The sequence below is a fragment of the Odontesthes bonariensis genome, chromosome 12 (genome assembly GCF_027942865.1).
Source record: "Odontesthes bonariensis isolate fOdoBon6 chromosome 12, fOdoBon6.hap1, whole genome shotgun sequence".
NCBI lineage: Eukaryota > Metazoa > Chordata > Actinopteri > Atheriniformes > Atherinopsidae > Odontesthes > Odontesthes bonariensis.
The window spans coordinates 25153286-25172850 of NC_134517.1; the positions used below are offsets into that span (position 1 = coordinate 25153286).

At 38.3% G+C, this 19565-nt stretch overlaps 1 protein-coding gene across 3 annotated transcripts in view; it reads left to right on the forward strand.

The window, feature by feature from the left end:
* erbb4b (erb-b2 receptor tyrosine kinase 4b) overlaps positions 1 to 19565 on the forward strand; it is a 300850-nt gene that overhangs the window by 135173 nt on the left and 146112 nt on the right. For all 3 annotated transcript variants that reach the window (XM_075479846.1, XM_075479848.1, XM_075479847.1), the window contains exon 2: positions 6157 to 6308. In XM_075479846.1, the coding sequence (XP_075335961.1) occupies positions 6157 to 6308 (152 nt within the window). The remainder of the gene's footprint in view (positions 1 to 6156; positions 6309 to 19565) is intronic.

Genomic DNA, 19565 nt, shown 5'->3' on the forward strand with positions numbered 1-19565 from the left:
AAATCCATTTTTTTTTATTGCATTGACCAGCCAATCAGCCTGAACATTGCCTTTCTTGAAAATAACAAGCAAAACACGAATAAAAATCTCTGCGGTTATTAGATGTGATAGTCTTCAGAAAGAGGAGAGTTGATGTAGCAGAATCGAAGAAACATCAAACATTTTTTTTTTTTTTCCTTTATGAATGACTACCAACACCATGCAACAAAATCCTTGAAAGTGTCGGAGACAGCAGGATAGATGTGCTGCTGCCTCCAATTTGAAAAGTGCAGCACCGGAGCGCGATGCCATTACACATGCCCACCCACCAAGTTTATCTTAATCAGATCATATGCAAATGATATCAGGCCGTACCAGGATAGCCTCATGTACCTTAAACATTTTTAAGGCTGTAGCTCAGTACTCTGAAGTTGTATTTGTGAGCATGACATCAGATTACCAGAACTCATTCATTCTCTACATCAGGCCATTTTTTTCTCAACTTCTGAAAAAGTGTTTTTTATTTTATCATCAAAACATCTCAGCTTCTGTTGAATAGATGATTAGCAGAAGTGATTTGCTATTTTTTTGAAAATACATTTTGTTTCTACGTTTCGCATCTGTTTTATCTGTTCTGATGAATTTGTCCTGCACCAAGCATTTCGTTGATTAAAAATCCTCCTTGTGTTTTTCTGTCTTCCATCCAGCTGAACAACTTTTTTTTTTGTGCACTATTCATGAAAATTTGTGCACGTATTATGAGTTGGTGTTGTGTCATATCTGAAGTTGTTCAGATGTCTACTCCTGTGCTGTTGCTTAAGGTCAATGTCAGGGTTAGGTATGAGCAGAGCCATAAATCGCCCCAGATGCAGTAGCAACAATGACACTGACTTTAATGATGATATCACAGTTAAGCCTCTTCGACTTGATTTGTGACCTAAAAGATGTTATCAAACTCCTTTGAATCTGTAAGACACATCAGGCTGTTAGTGTTATTGGAACAGCTGGAGTCTAAAGTGTAAGCTGTTACAGTTTATAATGGCATTATAGCCAGGAGGTTCTGTCTATATCACAGTCTTGATCTTGAGTACAGACTCTGCCAACAAGCTCTTTACATAATAGTATCATTCTAACCAGCATCACGTACACATGATATTGTTTTGTGGATGTTTTGTTTGTTGCTCTTTTGCGTATGAATATCTCAGAGTCTCAGAGACTAACAAAGGAGATTCTCAAATACATGTATACTAATTCATTTTAAGTTAAAGGGAAAAAACTGAACAGTTTTATGGAAAAATGATAAAACAACTACAAGTAGAGTACATTAAAGACATCCTGTGATTTTGACTATTATAGAATTCTTGAAAATATACCCAGATTGGGTCCAATCTTAATCCTTAATGTTTACACTGGTGGCAAAGCACCGGCACCTCAAACAATGGATATACCACATAGCTCGTATTGGGACGATATGTACATCGTGCCAGTAAGTACATTGATGAAATTACATCAAAAACCACTGTTTGTTACTCTTTATTTATTCTTAGCTTGGTTACTAATTAAGACTGTAATTAATGGAGGCATATCAACACTGGGGATCTTATTTTTCAAGAAAGCAAAGCAGTTGGTTAAACCCAATGGTCACACACCAGCTTTCCTCGACATACTCATTCAAAGCTCCCAGTCCTCGACACTCTACAACCAACGCACAACACAAGATCAGTGCTTGATAAACGGATACATACAGTATCATTGACAATGTAAATGTATATATTATTTACTGTTTTTGGATACACTACATTTACTTTAGATCAATATAAGCAAAACATGCATACTTAACTTTTTTTCTGCAAAATAAGTCACATGTTTGTCAATACATTAAGTGTACATACTGTAAATTGAAACGCATTGAATCTGGACAGTTTGAGGTCTGAGAGATGTTTTACTATTTTGTCAGCAGCACAATCAGTGTGGATGAAGAAGGAAACCCAGTTCACTTCTGGTAACTGTGCATGTCCCAGGAAAATGTATACCTGAGCCTTGGATGGATTTCCCCTGTCCTGAGACAATTTGGAATTCTATATAAAACACTAAAACTAAGTTTTTTTAATTCTGTCTGTTTTGGCAACTGCCAATGTTTGAAATAGTCAGAGCTGAACTTACCAAATGTTTGACACTCTCTACGAGGTGGCAAGCTTTTCAATGACAAATTTGTTGTCAGACTGACAGCATACAATCTGTTTATCAAGCTTATGTGTTGCTAACTGAAAAGGAGTAACCAGATATATATTGATCATTGACCACTTATTACTATCGCTGTAGTATATCAGATACATGTAAAGCACTTACCTTCTGTAAGCCCAGAGTGCACACTAGCAGCTGTAAGTTATACTCTGTGAAAACTGTCACAAGGTGTTGGGACTGTCTGCACAAGTGAGGGTATGAATGTTAATTTATGGTGGACCATATGGACACAACAACAGCATTGTTGGTAGGTGACCAGAGCTCAGAGGGCACAGAGAGGTTAGTGTTACTGGACCATGCCGTCATTACGAAGAGTCATCTAGTTATTGTTTCTAATGCTTAATAAGCTGCTCAGCAGATGGGCGCTAATGTGGGCCATGATTACGATCACAGGCAGTGACTTGTAACTCATACTTAGCCACCAAAGCTCATCTGGGGGACATTAGGGGACAAAAGACAGCTCTGACCTCATTTGGTGTGTTATTCAGTCTGCCATACAGAAAATGTAGTTTTTTCAGCAGTGCAATGCAGAATTCCAGCTTAATTTTAACAAGGCCAAGGTCTTTCTGTTTATTCAAGGCATGTGTTCAGCTATTGACAGTGTTTACTTATGTAGGTGACATTTGCAACTTTATTTAATTCAGTCAGTTACTGGCTATTGAGATGACCTTTTGTGGGCTTTACTAGCAGGAGCCTATAAACCTCAGAGACTCACCAGCTTTATTGGCATTCAATAATCACACAAGGCACTATTGATGAAGTTGTTGTGCGTGAGCAGAAATCTTGACAATGTTGTGCCTATGTAATCCCCGTGAGGATATTTATGAAATTGAAATTGATGAAAATATGGCTCAGGGGCATTTCAGCCGTTTTGCAAGCACTTCATTTTTTTCTTTGTTTTTTCAGTGTAATGACTTAAGTATTTCCTTGTGGTAGTGACTGTCTCAGAGGCAGTGATAGATATATTGTGTTATTTTCTGTGGGCCAGATGTTGGAAAAATATGGGAGCTATCGGCCTATTTATCTCTCAATCTGATAAATATGCAATTTGCATTATCTGGCCTCTCACCAGCTGTCTATGTCAAAGCACTCATAAAAACTTTTACTCCCTTCCAGATCATATAAATTTTCCCAGATGCTTTTCAACTCATTGACTCATAATCCTATTAATTACGGATATTGTAAAATCTTGAATTGTAATTATCTATTGCCCTAATCTGTCACCTCTTAGATGGAATTCTCAACGAACACATTAAATTACTTTAGTCACACAGGAAAATATATACTATACTATTTCGAACTTGCACACAGTCTCATTGACATTCTCAGCTTTAAGTATGCAAGAGGGGGAAATCTATCAAGCAGATGAGACAGATTTTATTTTATGGAACAACCTCCAGCTTCAAACAATATGAAGATAAATTTTTCCTTGCATTTTATTCCTGCCTCCTCGGCAGTATGTTAAACAGTTGACGACTGTGCATGTCGTCCTCAGTCGGCAGGTTGGCTAATATAAAGAGCAGAGACTGTTTTCTACAACCTGCGCAATGATGTGACTGACTCACATGTGGCATATTGAGCATGGCAACAAATGGGTTCAATCATGTAGTGAGAGGGGGGTAAATGCACCCTTAGATTTATTATAAAAGAAAAAAAAAAGGTTTATTCCGGTTACATTGACAATTGTATCACTTTTCAATATTATGTAACATTATTTTTCATTTGACATATATGGTTTTTTCCTGCTATGAACATTAAAAAACAAACTGCTGTTTGAGCTGAGCAAAAAAATGTCAATGAACAATGTAGGTGTAGCTCTCAAAAAATTTGTAAAACAGTAGTATCCTCTATGCAGGGGGAGGAGGGCTGAGTCTACCTTTAAAAACAGAAAAAAAGAATTAAACATATTTAAGACCTGAATCTCAGTCATTAAGTTATACTGACTTTTCTTTCATTTAGCCCCTGCATTTTTAACAGATTTATTTTTAGTATTACATTTAGGCAAATGTCTTATGCTACAACATACAAAGTAATGCAATTAATAAGATGGGAGACCATTTAAAATGTTTGACATCTTAGTGATATATATATATATATATATATAACAGGGGTGCACTCATTTCTTTTATTGCCTTTCGCTGTATATAGATGCAAACTTTATATTCATATTGCACCAGAGAGGTTGCAAAAGTCAGCGGGGATGCGGACGGCACGCTTGGAGAAGCATATAGGTATAAAAAGTAAATTTCACCAGACATCACATGCCACAATGCCCCTTTCCTTTGATTCCAGCGCCCTACCCCAAGGGTGCAATAACAGTTTATTACACCTATCCTCACTTTATGACCCTCCCCTACCTCCATCCGCTCCCCTCTAGCCCACGCTAACTGTTATTGAAAACACCCAAGTCTGCCGTATATCATTCCTGAGCACCCTACTATGTTATGTGCAACATAGCCAATCAGCACCTGTTCATATGGGTATTGTTCAGGTCACAATGGAATGGCTCCACTTATCTAATATCTGATTAGATATGGAAGTATTTAAACACAACCCCATTTGTCTTTACAGCCTGCATTGCCTGCATTTGTCTTTACAGTCCGCATTAAAAAAAACAGACTGAATCCTCTTTTTCTCCATATGTATTTGTTTTGCAATGATTGAATGGCAAATGCAATTGGAAAAATTTTGCCCCGCTGTGTTTATAAGGAAAGGGCAAATGAGTTTGGGCTAGATTATTGAAAGCAGGGAGGATGGAGACCACTCAGGTTGGACTGAGAGGGGGAAATAAGATATGATATTGGAGAGCTCAGTAAAGCTTATTGTAGTGTGTGTAATGGATCTTGGATTAAAATGCAAAGCGTCAGTAAAGATCTTTCAAGGTGGAGGTGTTCAAAGAGAGAGGTAACAGCTCATGGGTGACAGTGTGACAAGGCTCAGGGAAGGACCCATCACCCCTCTGTCACAGTGATGGCTTCTCTGTCAGTGTGGAAACGATGTAGGTGGGAGAAACCACACCGCCTTGGCCATACAAATGAAACTATTGCTTCAAAAGAGTGAATGGTGTCTATTTACAGCCCACAGTTCAGCAAGTTTAAATGTTCTTTAGAGAAAACACTAAGGGAGCACAATGTGCTATTTTATTGTGCTTTAGGTCAAGTAAAAGAGTAAAGGCCAAACTGCTAAGGTCGATGGGGTTATTGATTGAATGCTGTTTTTTTTTTTGTAAAAAACTAAATACATTAAAAACTTGATGTGCATTTTCTCAGTCAGTCGCAATGTGTGCATATGTGTATGTTTTCACGCTAGGCTAGTCAACACCAGCTGATTGGGCAGATGGCTTGTATCTATCTATTTAGGGTGGGCTAGGTGTTGGATGGGTGGAATTGGTTCTGTTTAATTACTTGTCAGGTGAACAGCCCAGTTAGCCTGTAAAGACCTCCTATCTGCCCTGTGGGTGCCGAGACTGATGCAGGGAGGCATTGACGTGTAGTTAGGTCTTACATGAATGCATATTGTCTATGTATGGTCATATTTTTACACTACGTTTTATTTATATTTTGTTTTTTTTATGGAGCACTGATGTGGTGCAGAAAACAAACAATTTTTTTTTTTTTGACATGTTAGATTCTAGTTTATATACTGTAGTTGCATTCTTTTGCAACAGTTTTGCTCTTATATACGTCACAAGAAGGTTTTTTTCTCACCACCACCAAAGTCAATCTCACCTGCTCTGCAGTGTTTCTGCTCAATATCCAAACTTCTCAGTAGAAACTGTGGGAAAACTGAGTTGGGACCTATTCGACTATTTAAACTGGCAGTATCATTTTATTATTTTATAGATTGCTTTCTAAACAAACCTCAGATACTGTACGTACTATGCAGCTGTATTAACATGATCCTATCTCTTTGTCCCTGTTTTATGTTTTGCAGTATGTGCTGGTACTGAGAACAAGCTGAGCACGCTGTCGGACCTGGAGCAGCAGTATCGCACCCTGAGGAAATACTACGAGAACTGCGAAGTTGTAATGGGCAACCTAGAGATCACAAGCATTGACCGCAGTCGAGACCTCACCTTCCTCAGAGTAAGGACAAAACCTTAGGATGCAGTTAACTAAAAGGATGCAAATATCCCAATATGTATATGATACACACTGGGAAGACACTGCACAGATTAACATATTTCCTGTTTCTGCAAGTAATAGATTTACAAGTTCAGAATGGGAACTTAGTCATTACTGTCTTCTTATTTGACCTTGTTTCCCAAAAAATGTCTTGTGCTTGGATTTTTTTTTTCCACCAATCAGTACTCAGATTAGTATCTATGGAACCAACGATAAGCTGAGAGGAACATTGTTCTAATCAGGGGTAATCAGCCTTCTTCTCAGAGTGTCTGATTGTACTTTTGCACCATTGTGGCCTGAGAAATAGAATAATTAAAATCCAAATAACTTTAAACTGCAAAACTTTTTTTTATTAATTGAAGAAGGATCACAATGCCTTTTAAAATTAAACATAAGTCAACAAAAATACTGTGGTTATGCTAATAAACCAAGCAGGTGAACAAGGATGGAAAAACAGATGCATTTTAGGTCTGCATTTTTTTTTTTTATTTACTGTTTCTCTGTGTTGGCCTTCCAATTATCACAAATATCATCCTGAACTATGCTTTCTGCACTCTGTACTGCTAACGCCAGCTAACTCTGATTGATTTAAATCTATCTTGTGGGCTTGGGAGCTAGCCTGATTAACATAGACTTTCAAATCTCTTCGAGATTCTGGTCTGACCAAGACCATAACGAATACGATTCGAAATGGCCTGGTCAACCCGCCTCCCTCGGGTTGCTACTGGTTGTGGCCAGAAAAGGCTGTGCCTAAGCTTAAGCCAATCACACCACTCTTTCCTCTGACGTATGATTTAGCTACCAGCGGGGCTAACTGGTAGATTAAACTCTTACCAAAGCCAGTAGGGAGCAAGCCAGGCGAAAACGTCTTTCCTGTCAAGAAATGATTCAAGGGCTGTTCTTTGCTCGATTTTTAACGAGAATCTCCCTTCGAACACTTTCATTACAGCATCTACAGCAGTGTCAAAAGCTTGACGCTGCGCCATGTTGATATTGAATGAAGCGCTTCCGTGTACAATCCATGGGTTGAGTGGCAGTTCAACCACGTCACTACCTTGAACACGCCTCTACCCTGGGCCGTTGGCGCTGCTCAAAGTTGATTGCTTCCCGACAAAGTGGGTGGAGTTCCCATTTTTTCGGGAACTCGAATCCACCTGAATGAGCAGTTTGCCTGAGTAAGTATAGCAGAGCCGAAGGTGTTGCGTCACTGCGAGAGCGGAGCCTGGGTACTTGGGAGCTCCCTTGGTGCTACGCTAAAGTGCTGACTGCATTGTTGGTCCACTACTGCCGTACGAAAGACACTGGGCAAAGGAGGCTCCACAGAGAAGGCATAACGACAACAGAGCAAGAGGTGTTTCGATATTTTGCTCCCTCCAGCAATTATTCAGTTAATATGGCGGAATGATTTATTCACATCAGGTAAAAGAAATGGGCCAACTTGTCGTTTCTTGTGCATTTAGTTTGTGAATGACCAAAATATCAAGATTGATCAAAAGCACCTGAAGAAAACAGTCATTAAGTGCTGTGCTTCGTGCAGAACATTTCAGACAATACCCCCTGTTATATGAAACTAAATTAAGAAACTAAATTAAGAAACTAAATTAAGAAAGAGGGAGCAATGGATTGGTTAACTGCTACCATTAGACTCCAAAGACAACTGGCCCCGCTGACTTTGATTAAAATGGTGGCATTGGTGTGTGTGCTTTGAAACAACATCCTTACTTCTGCTTTTCAAGCTAAGATTACATAAAGGAAGGAATTTTAAGCAGAGGTTAGGGTCCGTGAGTACACTCCCCTCTTTAGATGACTACGTTACACCACCAGTAATTTACAAAATGTCTCCCTGTGGCACCAACATTCCGGGGTCCTCCACCTTTCCATGGTTGGCAATTAAAATGGGTTAATTGAAGATGCTAATTAGAAACATGAGGTGCCAAACAGCAAGGGAGCCAAAGGGCAGGGTGCTATGTATTTTTAGGGAAAATTATTATTATTATGATAAGATACATTAATAACATGCTTCCCCAAGGAGGGAAAAATCACCTTGAGGTAGAAAAGAAAAGAAGTAAGGAGGAAAAAAGCTATTGTGCAGCAGCTTACCATACCACCTGTCTCTGCGAGGTGATTGAAACCGATGCCTGTGCGTTGGCTCCTTCTTTTGAAGATAGCAGAGAGATTGATGGCTGCCTCCCAAAGCCCCTCAAACAGCTTAAGCAGTAAATAGAGTCCATCTTCCAAACTGCCTCCACAACAGATGAATCAACGCTTGTTCAGTGATTAATACCTTGCATTCCAGCAGTGAGGCTTTCATCCCTCTCGCATATGCACATTTTCTGCCCAACAGTGAGCTTTGGCCACACACCTTGTTTCCAGCGTCAGCATTTAAATCCGTATTCTCACTCATTTAAACCGGTTTTCCCATATTCTAAGCTGAACATGCATTTGCATATAAAAAATTAAATTACAAGTTGTGCCCAGCTTAACACACCCTGGTGTGCTACACTGTTTTTGTAAATGAGACCAAAAGAAAAGCTAACACACAGTTAGCATCTTCCTTTTCCTCCCATGACATGATACAAACAGATTTGTGATTATAAAATATTAATTTCATCTATGTCCTCCCCTCCTCCTTGTTTCATCTTACAGAAGACACTAGGAAGGGGTTTGTCTTACCATTGCAAACATTAGTGGAGAAGTACCCAAACTCATGCTATGATCATCTTGCTAATCAGTCGAGCACCGGCTCTCTGACCTCCCACCAATTATTAGATAAACATATACTAACATAGTTGGCTTATATTTCTAAAATGCATTGAGTTCTGTTAGAAAATGTTAGCCTTGGTTTAGTATTGTGCCACTTTCTTGGAGAATGCACTTGATCCGATACACTTACATGATACAAATAACACACAGCTGTCATAGTGATGCTTAACAGATGGAGACTACAATATGTGCACCAGTGATTAGAGATAGATCAATATGTGAGTAAAGAATGAAAATGTATTCTAACTTCAATTGTGGAGGAAGAAAATAGATTAAAAAAAATGTATTTGCAATTCAAAGGTCTAGTTCAGTAATTTCCAAAAGGAATGGGAGCGGATACCAGCTTACGTAACAAGAATGTAGGCATTGAAGTGTCCTCCCCTCCTGCACATTAAGTCCCAGTTGAGTTGACATTGTTTTGCTTTAAACTGAAGGGGACAGATATGGGTTAATAGGGGTTGAAGAGTGAGCAAACATTTTCCTCAAGGGAATCACATAGTGGCGCAAGTATGGGAAAGCTTGTGCACAGTTGGTCTAACCTGAGCTGTTCCCCTCACAAATATGACATGCAACAAAGTTCACACCTTGAAACTTGTGCTTCAGTATTAACATGCTTTAAGTTATATAAGGTAGGATGATTTGATGGCAATTTTTAAAAATGTTTGTGATGTTGCGCCTCTGACAGAAACGATATAATAAAAGTTAGGCTGCTGTGGGATGGGCAAAACTATTTGGGGAATGTTGCCTTCTCTCACTGGTAAAAGGAAGTTGAAATGAAAGTGAAAATAAAAGTGACTACATAATATAAAAAATAAATAAATTACAAGAGCACACCTGTCAAGGGGAAGGGGAGAAGGACGAGAATGAATTTGGTGAGTGGGTACTATTTAGTCATTTTATCTTGTCATGTCTGGCATTTTAACCTGAGACTCTTCGTGTAAAGGTAAAGAAGTGAAAGATGTTGTGATGAATCCCAACTGTCAACTTTTGATTATATGATCTGCAACACATACATCAAAACGATACACCAACTAAACACCCTTCAAATGGGATTTTCCAAGTTTCCAATCAATTACTCAAGTTCCACGACTGTTTATTTTGTTTTGGTGGACTTTTATTACTTATTGTTTTCTATTTACTTTTACATGCAATTTCAGAAATGTTATGCATTTAAATGTCTTGCATGTAAACTAAATGTGAAGCTCAAGTCTTTCATAATGGTGCTTTTTAAAATTCCAGTATTCCAAGTACCAGTTCCCATCGTACTTTCATCCATCAGGAGTACGCTTTTTACAGTTAAATCACAGAATTGGTCAGATCAGTCTCTAATCTGTCTGCAAAGGTCTAATAGAAGATGATTCGTTTAAGCTCATTAGAAGATAATGGTATGATGTTTTATCAAGAATGGCCTATTAAATACAGGTGTGTTCATTTCCTCCGTTTTACCCAATGATTACCATCTGTGGTTGAAACAATTATCTCAGTCATTTTCAATAAAAGTAACGTCTTTTTTTGTCACCTGGATATTTTACCCGTAATTTTTCTCCGTCTTCATCAAGATGCTTGATTAACCACTACTAACTTACAAATTAATACATAAGAAAAGAGGCAGAATATGTGGAAAAAATATAGAGCACAGATTTCAGGCATGACATGTGAATGCACAGTTTGCAGTTCAGTTTCTGATGTGAAATTTTTACATTTGGAGCTCACTGAGCCAGCAGAGCTTTCTGGTAAGAAATGCTTTGTAGCATGATGATGAATGCTCTGTCTTACACAACTTAATATATTTCTTAAAAATGCACATAAAATATACATGTAACAGGATAAATGTTTTGGTTGATTAGCCCCAAACTGCTGGGAATAAAGAGTAATCAGTGTCTGTGGTCTATGTGCATTAAGGATTCATAGGTCAATGTATAGTGGCTCCAAAAAAAAAAAAAAAAAGTATAAATTATCCTCTGAAAATGGTCAGATACAAGAACGTGACTGAAAATTTGTGAAAAGTAGCCAATGCCCAACAAAATCAATCAAGACCACTTTAAAAGATGACTAGAAAGTCTGGCTCCTTGGAAGCTCCATACTGTAGTTTCAAAGGAAAGAAAAAAGAAAGTAAGAGTAAGACAAATGAAAATGAAATATTGCGAAATTCACATATTTTCATTTATTGGTCTGGGTCAAGGGCTGCACAGCTAACAGTCTCATGGGTCTTTGTGCTGGTCCTGTGCCAGGGTGTTATCTGCCTCTCGCACAATAGAAGCTGATTGGTTCCAGCCTATATTTGATATATTTCTCATTAAAAAATTAACCAACAACCCTAACTTTTGATTTTGAATTACACTGTTAAAAATGGGCATTGACCCAAACTCAACACCAGCATCCGTTCTCACATATTCTTGTTAAGTGTGAAGTGGTTTTAATATGCTGTGGAGTGTTGAAGATGCTTTTAAATTATTTTTTATAATTTACCCAAAAATGCTCAGTTCATCATTTTTGGGTAAATGCTTTGCCAATGTAGTAAGGTAAATTATATGAGAGCTGGAAATGAACTTATAACCCATTATTATTAAATCTGTTTCAATTTACATCTGTATATGAGAAGTTCCTAATAATTTTCAAGACCCACATAATTTAAAGGCAGCATCTATTTTCCTGAACTCTACCCTTGTCTCCCAACATCTTTCTTCATATTTCTTTTTGACTGACATATTTGTCCCTCAGGCACCATCAGTGTCCTCCCCAGCTTCCTAATTTCTGATGCACTGTTAGATGAGCACATATTACGTTGGCCCCATGCTCCTCAGCAAACTCTTTCAATATTAATGAAGACTGATGAAGTGCTAGGGAGCCCCTGTCTTTCAGCCCCGACCTAGATTGGATTGACAGTTGCAATTAGCATCTCCTCAAGTTCATTTCCATCACTTTAATTTGACATGAAGAAGGACAGTGTGGGGTTGGAAGTGACACCATTGAAAAAGAGAGAAGTCCTGAGGGGAATGGTTGGCTAGGAAAACCGGGGTGAAAGAGTTTGAATATAAGCTTGTCTAAAGCTATGCAGCAAAAAAGGAAGAGCGTTCTTGAGCAAATACAAAACATTTCGAGGTCTCTCAAATATTTTTCTTGTATTACCCTCATGATTTTGTGCAACTTACTTTTCACATTCCTCCCTTGTACAGTAGTAGGGCTCAGTGAGGGAGCTCTTTCTCGAACCAACTTTACTTTAAGTCCTGTCTGAAATGTTGTGATCTTCTATGAGCTCCTGCTATTTTGTTTATTTTCTAATAATGACAGTATTTAATTTCCCAGCTTTTGTCCTTCATCTGCAACAGTCACCAAACTGATAGCTTGCCAGCATGCCTGGGAAAAAGATGAATGTGTGAGATACAAGGACAGCGCTGCCTGAAAACGAATGACTCTTCACGGTTGTTTAGAGAAGAAGCAGTAGTTGATAGTCTGATGATGTCATGCTTTTGTATGTTTCTGTGTATATTCCCGCACAACTTTTTGTTTGTGTACTTAGCTATGAGCCTGCATGTGTTACAAAGTGAAATATGGCATGAGGAAGTTTCTCTTTTCCTAGGCAGTATTTTACTTTGAATCCTCATGCATCGTATCCTCTATTTGTGGTACCTGTGTCTGGGGTTCAAACATCATCCCTATATTTTAGAAATTTACTGGGCAAAGTAAAAGAAATGGAGAGGTTAAATGTGGTTTGAAAGAAAATGAAGAAATAAAAGAAAACTATCCTCTGCTGGCTCTATTTGTGATCTCTTAAATGAGCCAATCCACAATTCACCACTTGTCGTGACCCATAGACCTTCAGCCGGGCAATAAGAGCTGTGCTGACCTGTTTTGTAATGATAGTTGCAGTGAAACCTGTCCTGAATCACAGGGGTCAGAAAACTGCTGGTGCACCACCATCGATGTGAGAAACTTTTAAGCTCATTCCACTCGTAGGCTTTACAGAACATTATTGCATCCTTCCAGAAATGGACTATTATGTTAGCATATTGTAGTGTAATTTTGACATGCAGTATTACAGATATCGATTTAGATGTTTTGAAGAACATTTTTTACATCAGTCTGTCCTTGACAGTGTACATTGTCAGTTTGATGCATGTGTTGGTAGTTATTCATCCCCTGCCCAGTGATAAGTACAGTCATTGTTGTACCTCTGCATCAGTGCTTCATGGCAAACTTGCTGAACCTCTACTAAATTGGATTTCATCTGATGTGACAACCTTATATTTCTTTTCTTTTTATTGCTAAGATTCATGAGAAATTATACTATTGCGTCGAATTATGATAAATAATGATTTAACGTTACTTTGTTAAATGAAAAGAATGGTAACATCAACATACTGCCACTAGTAAATGGCAGAAATGTCCTTATAAAGTATCTTCTTGTGAACAAGCATCAAGGTTTTGGTATGGGACTGGATGGGAGGAAGGGAAAGTCATTGGGACTTTCCACATGTGACTTTCAAGCTGGGTCTGATGTGTCATCATTGCATATAGTTGTCATGTGGGAAAGTGATGATCTGAGGTGAGATAGTCACAGAGGTCTGTGTGAGTAGGGGCAAGCTGGCATCGTGGAACACGCCTCTCCAACTAACAATGCTGTCATTGCTCAGCTGATTCTGTGACACACTTATGTGTGGCTGAACTTCTACTATCTGAATTACTAAAGAGGAAGCGACACGTAAATAATTCCCACACCCCCTTCCGATCTTAATCCTTAATCCATTTGTAACTTTATTGCATCTTACCACTGTTGTGGTTGCATTATGAACTTTACATATAGTGCACAAGGTCAAATATCCTGCCTAATTGTGTTTCTGACATCTTTATTATGCATCATGTTAATATATACAGCATAGCTTCCAATTTACAAGGTTTAAAAAGAACATTGTCTTGGAGCTGACCTGACCAGAGATGCATGACTTTCTCGCCGCACTGCGTGTGTGCAGATACACACACATAAACACCAGAAGTGATAGCACTTATCATAACATACCAGTGGCAGACTGAATACAGAGGCAGCTGAGAGGAGAAGCAGAACTGGGCTGTGACAATAGCCCACCCAGCTTCTCTGATGCCTTTCAGACTTCATATCTGTCTCCCTCTGCAGCGTGGAAAAAAATAGATAAATAAAAAAATGAAATGTGAATGATATAGACCAACTTCTCAGGAGGATTGGAATCAATTTCCCCCCACTGCGACTTAGACAAGGGAGTCCTTTTCAAGAATGGCTGGTGTTGAGGCTTAAGGCCAGAATGGAATTGTTCCTCTGGAAGCTGCCTCCGTCCACCTCATTAACAAAGCCCAATTGATAACAGTGCTTATTCAAAACACCCACACATATAATCTCCTCTGGCTTAATTTAGGCTCCAACCAATGATAAATACTTTTTTTACCTTTGCTGGTAAGCCTATGCATGATAATTAGGAACCTTGTGGTTTTGGCTGTGTAATGAAACTCTCTACCAGTTATTTTGATATTTTATCATATTGTTTTTCACTTTTCACTTTTCTGCTCAAACTTTGTAAACTGTAATATTCTACAAGCTACACAGGAGAACTCATCAGTGCGGGATGCAGGTGAGAGAGTTACTCCTTCACATTCTCTTAACTTTTCCTTAATTTTCAAGCTGACCTAGGACTCAAACTCACATCCTTGTAGTTTACTACCAACATGCTAACAAACAAGCACCTCTGTGGCAGGAAGCAGTCCATCCCAACTCACTGGTTAATGCTCAACTTAGTAGAGACAAAACAGAACGAACAGAACATCAACCATAACATTATGACCACCTTACTAATACTGAGCTGCACCTCTTCATGCCACCCAAAGAGCGCTGACCAGTCAGGGTGTGGACGAAGAACATCTGAACATTTCCTGCAGTGTCCTTGTAGTATGTATGATGGGATGATTATGAATTGGCCTCATTTCCCGCAGATGGGAAGATTTTGAGGCTGAGTGAAGACCTCGGACTCTTTGTCCTGTTCTTTGAGTCCCTCCTTGGCAGCCTTCCCCGATCCACTGCTGTCCTGCTGGGGGAATCAGCTATAGGGGAGGGCTGTTGCCATATGGTGAGGTGACTGGTCTGCAAAAATGTTCCGGTAAACATTACGTGACACATTTTAAAGTAACTTACTTGTGAATGACAGGATACAGTTTTTTTCAGCAGAAAACTGCATTGTAACAAACTTTTTCTGTTATGGCTTATCGATGTGAGTAAACTGTCCTTGATTATGCTTCCTCATTTCTAACTGAATGGTATGGAGTCCCATGTACAGTATTCAAGCATTTGTGAGGTCATTAGAGGTCATTTTATGGTTGAAAGACTGTGTATACACAATTTGATTAAGGTATATCTAAGAAGTGTGCAGGGAACAGACTTACCTGTCTAGGTGGAAGAGTCCAAGGAAGCCATTTTGTGATGAGAATCCTAAGGTTATTTAATCAACATTAATTTGGATAAATGGATGAACTATTGCAGTTTTTATATTTATATTCAAACTCAGGCTAAAACACAAGGGGTCCCAAGTCTGTGTTCCTGAGTTTCTGACTCCATTGGACAAGAGCAGCACACATTCATCACATTATTTTCTCACTATTTTCCTATGCTTCTTTTTTTTCACTTTTTGTTAGTGTTGCTACCTTTTGCATTTCAATCGCCACGTCCTTCTGCCTCCCACCCTGGCTCTCCTTGCATTAACTAGTCAGTGTTTGAATAAAAACTCATTAGAATTACATAGCCATTTAGCTAAGTGACACAGGGTGTAATTGTACCATCCATCAATTGCTGTGTAATAACACACTCGGAGGAGCTAAATGTTGATTAGCTGTCAGCCAATTTTACCAATGGCTTTTGGGAATAAATAGCTAGGAGAGATCAGGTGGGGTGACGAGTGGTGGGTGGCCTTGGAGGGTGTTCCGGTCGGGGTCGCTGACCTGTGCAGGCCAAATTAACTTGGGAAGGATAAAAGCAAAGTGTCAAAAACAGACAAAGTATCACTTTTTGTCCCTGGCCATCAGCCTCTCCTCACTTGTTCTGCTTTATTTTCACTTACATTCTCACACTGGTCTGTATGCATATCTTTCACTATGTCAGTGCAGTTTGAAAGAAATGCAGGATGGTCCATTTTTAATACAATATTTTTTAATTTCTATCTGCCAAGTATGCCAACAAATTACGTGAGTATGGAAAACATTCAGAAACACATTTTCACTTTTCAAATTCACTCAATCTTAATTGATAAAAAAAAAAAAGATTTATGAGTTTGGGGATGGGAATTTGACCCATGACTCTATAGCTGAAAACACATTCTCCCCATTCTTTTCTTTCTTTTGTTTTTAAATCATTCTTTCCCTGGTGTTGTCACTGCAGTTCAGTCAACAAATCAAATTAGTAGATTTTTCAAGGCAAATATCTGTGTCCTCTTTTGTTCTTTCTGTTCCCATCCCTTTCAGACCATTCCCTGGCCTCTACAGTGTAGTTAACATGTTCAGTCTGTTGTGGTGTAGAACTAATGGACACAGAATGCCCCATCAATCACCATATTCTTGTACATCTAACTCTATTTGTACCTTAATTCTAGCTATTCCAACATTTGAAAAAGCCTGAAGGAGTGTGAGAAAAAAAAAGGAAAGCTTAAATGAATAGATATGAGAAAGCCTGAATTGGCAGTTTATACGAGTCTATTTTCAAATTGCTTAATATAAGATAAAGTATATTGTGGTTTTGCACATTTGAGTTTAAATTTGATATTTCTGGAATCAAGTACTACTGGAGAGGCCCCAGAAGTAGAAGTTCAGATTAATCTTTTCTAAAAATCATAAATATAGTATAAAGTAAATATATATAAAGGTAAATATAGTGTCAATGTGTTTAAACTCCTGACATGACCACAAGGTTTCTTTTGCCATTGGTGTCATAATACAAACTACAAATTGCCCAAATGAGTGTGTGCCTTATCATTCAGTAACAAAGCTGCAATATCAGTTGTTTTAGGCGCCACGAAAGGATCACAATTTGTCTTAAAACACAGTTTTTCAGAGCCCTGCATGTCCCTGACAAAGTTGTGTCAAGTTGGAACCAAGACTGGGGTTATTTGGTGTGGAAAGTTGAGATCATACGTTTGTATGGCTTATAAAAATGTGCAACAGGAACTGGCAACTGGGTTGCTGAATCAGCAGCAAAGTGTTGTACAAAAATCTTGAGCCACCCCTCGTTTCTTTACATTGCCAAGAAAACAGGAAATTGACACATGAAATTATTGGGAAAAAAAAGTAAATATATACAAAAATACAGTATATAAAGCAAAAACAAACATACAACTCAAGGAAGGTGAAATATGCTATTTGGTATGACCACCTTTATTCTTCAACATGACTGAAACCATCTTAGATAACCTTTCTTGTCATTTCTAAGGAGACTGCAGTAATATTTCTCCAGGCAAAGTCAAAAGTCAAACTTTCTTCAAAAACTTTTCTTTTGGATGTTGGCTGCCTTTTCTTCTGTTCTCTATCAAGATAATTCCTCACTGCTTTAATAATGTTGAGGTTCGGGCTCTGGGAGGAGTCATCACTCCATAAGACCTGTTGCCACTGATTTTCAGTCCAGTTCTTGTGTCATTTAGCATATCTCAGACTTTTCCCTCAATTACCCTTATTCAAGAATGACTTCCTGACAGCCACGTCTCCACAGAGACCATTCCTGTTGAGGCTTCAGTGAACCATAGATGGATCAACTGAAGGACCAGATGCTTCTCTAAGGTCCAGTGTCTGGTCTTTGCTGTTTTGTTTTTATTCCAATTTCCAATCACTTTCAGATACTGTCTGCTGTAGATGTAGTTTTAAGGCCTGACATTTATTTTGTCCTCCACTTATCAATTTACCTCTTTATTTACTTAAACAATGCACATTAGCCTACCCTGGAATATGCCAAGTTTATCGCTAATTGCTCTTTGGAAATCACCTTTTTGCTTAGAAAAAAAAAGCCAATGTCATTTTTTAGCATTTGTCTAAATCTAAATGTACCTGTAATGTAACTAAATAAATAGGAACAAATTCAGTTTATTTGATAAAGGCTGATAAAAACAAAGGAAACAACAAATTTATTTATTTATTTTTGTTCGTTGTGTAATATGTATCGACACACCACTGGTTCAACCTTTGAGTTAGAGTAGGCTTGAATGATTCATAGGTCAGAGTTAAGTGACTCACAAAACATTCTGCTGTAAATGGTCAGGTAAATTGACTGTGCTGAAAATGAGTAAAATAGCAGCGAATGTTCAAACAACATTTGTGGAAAACTTTTAGAAAGCCTGAAGAATATTTGCTCCTTCCTTACTGTATGCTTCATATTACATATGGTTTCTGAAGTTTCATCTATTAAGTTGCTCTGATCCGTTTGATGAACTTGATTTTTGGTCTCCCAGTTTAGTCAGACAGTAATTTCCTTCGAGTGTACTTTACAGTTTCATTGGCTTTTTCAATCAGTAGACTCTAAGCGTACGTTATATGTAGCAGTAATGAGAAATCAACATTTTGATTAGTTAAAATGGGCATAGCTTGTTTTTGCTGGTCAAGGAAAGATTAAGGGTATCATAACTCTCAGTACAATTGAGACAAGACCTGCTATTACTAAGCTTAGCCTTTATTCTCAAACAACTCATGCAACTCATGCAACAAGAGACTCCATTGTCCCTAACTGTCTTCAACATTTACTATTGTGTTTTCAGAAGGGAAAGTATAAAGGAGCTGAAAAAGCTCAGACACAAATGTTACAGAAGTGGTGGGTGAGAACTCTTTTTTTTTCTTCTCTACTCACAAAGAGTCAAATTCTTCTTCTATTTAGATGAGGGGATAACTTAATTGCTCACTAAGTTTATGACACTGTTGTACTCAGATAATATCCCATTGCATGTAAGTGGCATCATGCAGATAAAGGAGCCACAAAAGATTCAGAAAGGACAGAGAGTGTATAGAAGAAAAGAATCACGAGACATAGATTTAGAAAGAGAGTCTCTTTTGGTATAATTGCAGCTTTTACCAGAGCTGACGGTGACAACTCCACCCATGTGAGACACTGTGTCTTTATCACTAATGGACCAGTGACTACTACTGTAATTACGTAGGCTTTTGTCTCGCCCTATGCATAACTTTCTTTTTTCTTTTTTATTTCAAATTGTTCTGACTTTTACAGCACAACAGACCACCATTAAACTTTGCTCTCTTAGAAAGACAGGCCGGGTGATTGGAAAATGGTAATAGAAAATGAAAATGTTGGGAGGATTGTCGTAAAGTTTTGCTGGGTAACAGATAATGTCAGTGAGTTTGATTCACATCTGGTGATACACCTTTTGTTGTCAAAAGGCTCTGACCCATTGGGGATTTGTTTTGGGACTTTTGGAGAGGGTCCTGTGGTGTTATGTACTGAAACTTTTG